We start from the raw sequence: 7,500 nt of genomic DNA on the forward strand, positions 1-7,500 counted from the left end.
AAAGACAGTTGGGCAGCAGCATTCCACATGATGTGTCAGGACACACGCACTAAACTGCACACTCGGCACAGTCACACTGAAGAGCTGGGCTCCCCCTCTGGCACAAATAGCTCTAGTGGAAAGTATGTGGAGAGAACATCTGTTAAAGAAGTGTGTGTGTGTGTGTGTAGATATCACTGTAGCCGGGCCCGTGCGTTTAGAGAACGCGCGCTCTTTTAGGACGCCACGGGGACAGTGCTATGGAACCGGGCTAGAATGGAATGGAACCCGACTGAATGGGACGGGATGGAATGTGATGGAACAGAAGTGCGGGGGATTCCAGAGCACTGGGACGGAACCGAGCGGAACCGGATCAATCTGCAGCCCACAGCTCAGAGTGGACACAGCTCTCTGGCCCGTCTGAGAACGCCTCAACACTCCTGTTGTGGTCACTTCAACAACAAGCGCTTACAACCGCTTGAAAACACCCAGACTGATGATGCGCATCTGTGGTCCAACTGACTTGAGAGAGAGAGAGCGAGCGAGAGGGCGAGATAGAGAGAGAAAGACAGTAAGAAAGAAAGAGGGAGAGAAAGAAAGGAAAGAAAGAAAGAAAGAGAGGGAGAAAGAAAGACAGAAAGAAAGAGAGAGAAAGAGAAAGAAAGACAGAAAGAGAGAGAAAGAGAAAGAAAGGAGAGAGAGAAAGAAAGAGAGAAAGAGAGTGAAAGAGAGAGAGAGAGAAAGAAAGAGAGGAGAGAGAGAGCTCATCATGCTTCCCCTCTCCTTCAATCAGACCCCTCCAGGCTCTGTCTCCAGACGAGGATTAAGCTCAGTTCCGGGACTACAGGACTCTGATTGGCCACTGAGTCCAGAGAGGCCACTCCTACATCCTCCATCCTTCAAAACAAACAGCCCCATTCACCAGCAGCCGCTCCAGTCCCCAGATCCATCAGCGCATTCACCAGCAGCCGCTCCAGTCCCCAGATCCATCAGCGCATTCACCAGCAGCTGCTTCAGTCCCCAGATCCATCAGCGCATTCACAAGCAGCCGCTTCAGTCCCCAGATCCATCAGCGCATTCACAAGCAGCCGCTTCAGTCCCCAGATCCATCAGCGCATTCACCAGCAGCCGCTCCAGTCCCCAGATCCATCAGCGCATTCACAAGCAGCCGTTTCAGTCCCCAGATCCATCAGCGCATTCACAAGCAGCCGTTTCAGTCCCCAGATCCATCAGCGCATTCACAAGCAGCCGCTTCAGTCCCCAGATCCATCAGCGCTCGCTACTAACATCAGAACTGTGTGAAGCGCCACTGAGAACCAAGCATATGGGGAGACTATGGAATGCAGCTAGTGAAACGCTTTAACTTCAGCCTTGGGCCATAGCACAGTGAAATATTTAGGGCACTGAGAGACACACACACACACACACACACACACACACACACACACACACACAGCTTGAGACAGCTTGCATCCAAAGGTGCGAGGAGGAAGCAGCCTATCGGAGAGCAACAGTGATGAAGGGAGGTGGTGTGTGTGTGTGTGTGTGTGTTGTTTTGCTAGGCACGTCATCGCTGTGTCACTCAATAATGAAAGGCTAGTCGAAACCAGAGAAGATGTCACTTGTGGAATTATGGGATGCCTGATGCAACAGTTGGCTTAACAAGAAAAAAAATACTTCAAACACAAACACACACACAAAAAAAACATGGACTTCAAACAAACACAAACAAATATGTACAGCTTTAAAACATCCACACTGTGCCGCACACGTGATCCAAGTTGCTTGTAAATACGCTCCCAAATGTGGCGGGCCTCCCGTGTTTTGGCTGCGTAGTGTTTATAAACAAACGAGACTGCAATGCAAACTGATCTACAGGAAAACGTCGGTCTATGCGCAAAGGTGTGTGTGAAGCCATCACCGAAAAACAAAATAATCCAGAAAATAATCCAGATTTAAACTATAATCCACCTGTCTCAATGACTACGGAGGGGTCGAGACAAATACTCAAATGTCTAGCACAGAAGAGTATTGTAGGCCTACATTAATGTATCATGTAGGCCTGTATACCTGTGCTGAATAATTTGGAGATATTGTAGGCCTGTATAACTGTGCTGAGGAGATATTGTAGGCCTGTATAACTGTGCTGAATAATTTGGAGATATTGTAGGCCTGTATAACTGTGCTGAGATATTGTAGGCCTGTATACCTGTGCTTAGAAGAGATATTGTAGGCCTGTATAACTGTGCTGAGAGGAGATACTGTAGGCCTGTATAACTGTGCTGAAGGGAGATACTGTAGGCCTGTATAACTGTGCTGAAGGGAGACTGGGAGATACAGCTCACTGCTGGGAGTGTGTTGTCTCTGCCTCAGCATTTGGGTGTCTGGTGTGTTCATCTGCATGTAGCTTGTGAGGTGAGAGAACACAAAACAAACACACTGTAGATAGACCTCTCACAGCTCCAGAGACCCATGCATACCACAACAGTGGGAACGCTTCTCATCTCTCAGTGGGTGGCACAAACACACACACACACACACACACACAGTAATAAGTAACACACGGTCACCTGAGAGCAACTCGCATCACTTGACAGTGGGCGATCATTGACTCATTTCACAGAAGCCACTTCACACAGGTCATCACACACACACACATTTTTTTTTTGCTGGAATATATTGTCGTCTCTCACATGGGTGTAACTATGGTGGGCAAGGCCACTGCACCAAGTTAAGATCAGCTGAGCATGCAAGTCAGGACACACATACACACCCTTGAGCACACCCAGACACAAACATAATCATATGCAAGCACTGCACACACACACACAAATAAGCACAGGTATAGACACGTATGCACATACATACACACACACACACACACACACACACACACACACACACACACACACACACACTCCTGAGCACACCCAGACACAAACAATCATAAGCAAGCACTACACACACACACACACACACACACACAAACAAGCACAGGTATAGACACGTACGCACATACACGCGCACACACACACACACACACACACTCCTGTGCACACCCAGACACAAACAATCATATGCAAGCACTGCACACACACACAAAAATAAGTACAGGTACAGACACGTACACACACACAGACACAAATATAATCATATGCAAGCACAAGCACACACACACAAGCATGGGCGCAGACATACTGTACATGCACACCCCATGTGCACACCAAACAAATACTCTTCCAGAATCCTCTGTGCACCACTCACACACTACACACACACACACACACACACACCCTTTCACTGAGTGTGCACTACTAGAATGACTCAGCAGAACATTCTGGAAGTGGATGAATAAAAAAAGGAAAGAGAGAGAGAGAGAGAGAGAGAGAGAGAGAGACGAGTCAGTGGAGAGGGGGTGACCAACTGTACTGTACGTCCAAAAATATGAATTCCAGCTTTCAAAACGCACACACTCACACACTCACACACGCACACACACACACACGCACACACACACACCTACCTACCTTTGTGCAACCTACAGTCAATTATGCAATACTGCCATGCCTAGTCCATCACCACCCACGCAGTAAAAAGGCTTGCACAACTCTGCCCATCCCAGAATCCCAGAGACACATGGTCAAGTGTAGGGCTGACCGAACACACCCTTGGCCAGAGACACATGGGCTACCTCTCATTTGGTGTTTTATACACCCTCCCTTCGCTTCTCGATCCTCGTCCTCACTGATCTAGATAAAGAATGATGGGACGGCAACAATGGGATAGTCTATCCAGCGTTAGTTATAGATCAGTGGGAACGAGCCTCGAGGATCGAGGAGAGAGAGCTTGAGAGCCACCCATGGTCAAGTGTTGGGCTGACCGAACACACCCTTGGCCATGGAGGAAGGAGCACGAGCAGAAAGCACACACAGTACGCTAGTGATGGCCGAGCACAGTGTCCTTGGAGCGGAGTGCATGGGAGGTGCCCAGAGCCATCTCAGCACGAGCACGCGCCCATCAACATGACAGAGCAGCATCTGACACTGGGCTAGACTCTCTCTCTCTCACACACACACACACACACACACTGGACTCTCTCTCTCACACACACACACACACAGCGTCTGACACTGGGCTAGACTCTCTTGCCTGGGCCTGTCTGGATCAGATCGCCTAGTCAGCATGCCTGTTGCAGCAGCAGCTCTGGCTTTAAGCTCGTGTCCTATTGGCTACTTCTCTAGTGTGAGGGGGAACTTCAGGAACGAGCCACAGATGGTGATTTTTGGATGCTGATGCCTTCATTCTAGACAACATTTTGTTCCATTGTGGAACTCAGTTCTTGAACAACATTTTAGTCCAGTCTGTTCCATTGTGGTAGTCAGTTCCACAGTATGGCTCTGGTCAGTTCTAGAACAACATTTAGTCCAGTTCTGTTCCATTGTGATAGTCAGTCCTAGAACAACATTCAGTCCAGTTCTGTTCCATCTCATGTTGCTCATGGTAGGGAGAAAACATGCTGTTATATGCTGTGACATTTGGGCAGCAGAATTTAACGGATGTTATACATTGATGTTATACAATTGAACATTAGTCTGGGGAGTCTGCTCTGTATTTTCTACTGCACAAGAGGCGTGATCAATGGGCATACAGTAGTTCAAATGATTGTACGCAATGCAATGGATTTGTAACAGAGGCAGGATAGAAAAGGGTGGAGGTTTCCAGGCTGAGCTACAGAGCGAAACCCAATCGCTGGCATATGGTGCTGGGTTTACCCAGTCTGATACAGCACATGTATCCAGGAACCTCTACATAAGGAAGCAGTGACTCAGCATATTCTTACATGTCGCTATATTTGTGTTGCTTCAGCTGACTCCCCCACAAGCCAGTCTGAGAATCGACAACCCTCTGTGTGTGTGTTTTGTGTTTTGTTTTTGCGTGTCTTGTGTGTGTGTGTGTGTGTGTGTGTGTGTGTGTAGCTGCAGCAGCATGACTGGGCGCAGTGCTGGGGCCTACCTGCAGGGGCAGTGAGTTGTGGGTGATGAAGGAGACTTTGAAGTTGGTGCATATCAGCTTCCCCCACAGGTCGTCCTGGCTGCTCTCCGTGCCGATGCACTTCCTCACGAAGTTGGCCTCGTTCACCACGATCTCCCCTGCCCGACAGGAAGAGGAAGTCAGAACGCCGCCCGCCAAACACATACAGGACTGGCAGGCCAGGGCGATAAGGTGTCAAAGATCAACACCGATACAGTATGCGTCAAAACAGCAACATACATCAGCGTCAAAACAGCAACACACATCAACGCCGGAACCTCATTCAGTAGAACCAAAAGAGAAGTCTGGGTCTAATACAACAACTACAACACCAACGGCAATGACGACCACAATTCAAGCTGAGCCACAACAAGGGGGGGGGGGGCACAAATATTGCCGATGCTTTGTGAGCCTGTGTACTGTGCGTTTGCTTCTGAGAACTGTAGCGTGTGTGTGTGTGTGTGTGTGTGTGTGTTGCTTCTGCGCAAGGAAGGATATGGTCAAAGCACCCTGTCACATCTTACGTGCTGACTGCCTGCAAATTAACCTGCTGCTCCAGCAGCAGCACAGACCCAGGTCAGAGGACACACACACACAGAGAGAGAGAGAGAGAGAGAGAGAGAGAGAGAGAGAGAGAGAGAGAGAGAGAGAGAGGTGTGTGTGTGTGTGTGTGTGTGAGAGTGTGTCTATGAGCTGAGTGAGAGCTCTGTGCATTCCTGTGCCCCAGGCTACAAGGGAAAGCTAATTAACCCTTATTCCTCCTCTACCCACAGAGAGAGAGAGAAAATGAGGGAGAGAGAGAGAGAATGAGAGAGTGAGAGAGAGAGAGAATGAGAGAAAGACAGAGAGAGGTGGACTTGAGTTGAGAGGAAGAGGGAGAAAGAACGACGCAAAGGCAGGGAGAGCCAATGAGACCAATCACTCAGATGCACTCAAACTAAGAGCACAACAGTAAAGTCATGATCACACCACAGGACAGAGAGCTGGGCCATACACACAAACCACTGAACCTGCACACACACTCACACGGCAGGACAGAGAGCTAAAACTTCAGACACACTCACACTGCAGGACAGAGAGCACACCACGGGAGCTCCTGACTGGTGACGGTCAAAGTCTCCGTTATGCTGCATAGCCGCGCCGCTTCCTCCTCGCGTATCTTTATTGCTGTCTCTAAAGGTGCAGTGGGCGACGCGGGTCAAACAAGGAAGCAACGCCGCACCTGTTGACCCCTCCCAGTCCCATCATGTGGTCCCTTCCTGTTGCTGATCTCTGTGCAGGTGTACTGTACAGGGAAGGTCCACTCCCACTCTTGTATAAAACATGTCTGCTCAACACCATGGTTAAGTATTTCTGGTTTGTGCTGAGCACTTGTTGACCTTTCAGAATAACAAATCCGTCAGAACAGTCCGTCACTGTTTTTGTTTTTTCCCCCCAAATCTCTAGTTAGTTTTAACTCTAATATCTTTAAACGAACTCTAAATAATTAGATCTAAATTGTTTTCCTGAGAAGACAGAAGCTTACATGTCAGTTAGCCATCTTACATCAGCAAAACATTGTCAGCCATTTCCCATTTGCTAATCTTATAATGTTGACTACAATAATAAGTTCCCCGATTTAATGCTTGAGAAACGATGCAGATCATAGACAGAGAAAGCATATGACTAGTGACTACTTCCATCTCAAAATCTCTCTCTCTCTCTCTCTCTCTCTCATCTGATGTCAAGGCAACACATAAACTTTATTGGTCTTTCACTTTCTGCTTGTGACATACGAGGACACATACACACACACACTCACATTAGGAGGATTACACACACACACACGCGCACACTACTCAAATGCTCTGAAACACTACAGAGGTCCATAAATACCTGTATTCCTAGCGCCCGCGCGCGCGCGCACACGCACACACGCACACGCACACACACACACACACACACACACACACACACACACACACACACACACACACACACACACACACACACACACACACACACACACACACACACACACACACACACACACACACACACACACACACACACACACACACACACACACACCTTCTCCCTCAGGTTAAACCCACTGTTGAGCTTTGACACACAGCTTTAGTGCAGATGAAAGGGCCTGCCTATATGAAAGCCAGGTGTGGAATCCACGCACGTGTCACTTCATGTTGCTGGAGCTGGAGCAGCCATCCTCCTCCTCAACTGAATACCCCTGAGAACAAACACACACACACACTCACACTAAACTACTCTCTCTGTGTGTGTGTGTGTGTGTGTGTGTGTGTGTGTGTGTGTGTGTGTTGCTGGAGCTGGAGCAGGCCATCCTCCTCCTCAACTGAATACCCCTGAGAACACACACACACACACACACACTCACACTAAACTACTCTCTCTGTGTGTGTGTGTGTGTGTGTGTGTGTGTGTGTGTAAGGAATACAGGCATTTATGGACCTCTGTAGTGTTGCAGAACATTTG

The 7,500-nt window shown here is 48.5% G+C and overlaps 1 protein-coding gene across 2 annotated transcripts in view; it reads right to left on the minus strand.

Moving 5' to 3' along the window:
* Positions 1-7,500, minus strand: part of mtmr10 (myotubularin related protein 10) — a 43,290-nt gene that overhangs the window by 24,160 nt on the left and 11,630 nt on the right. For both annotated transcript variants that reach the window (XM_062524139.1, XM_062524138.1), the window contains exon 3: positions 4,993-5,129. In XM_062524139.1, the coding sequence (XP_062380123.1) occupies positions 4,993-5,129 (137 nt within the window). The remainder of the gene's footprint in view (positions 1-4,992; positions 5,130-7,500) is intronic.

The sequence above is a fragment of the Sardina pilchardus genome, chromosome 21 (genome assembly GCF_963854185.1).
Source record: "Sardina pilchardus chromosome 21, fSarPil1.1, whole genome shotgun sequence".
Lineage (NCBI taxonomy): Eukaryota > Metazoa > Chordata > Actinopteri > Clupeiformes > Clupeidae > Sardina > Sardina pilchardus.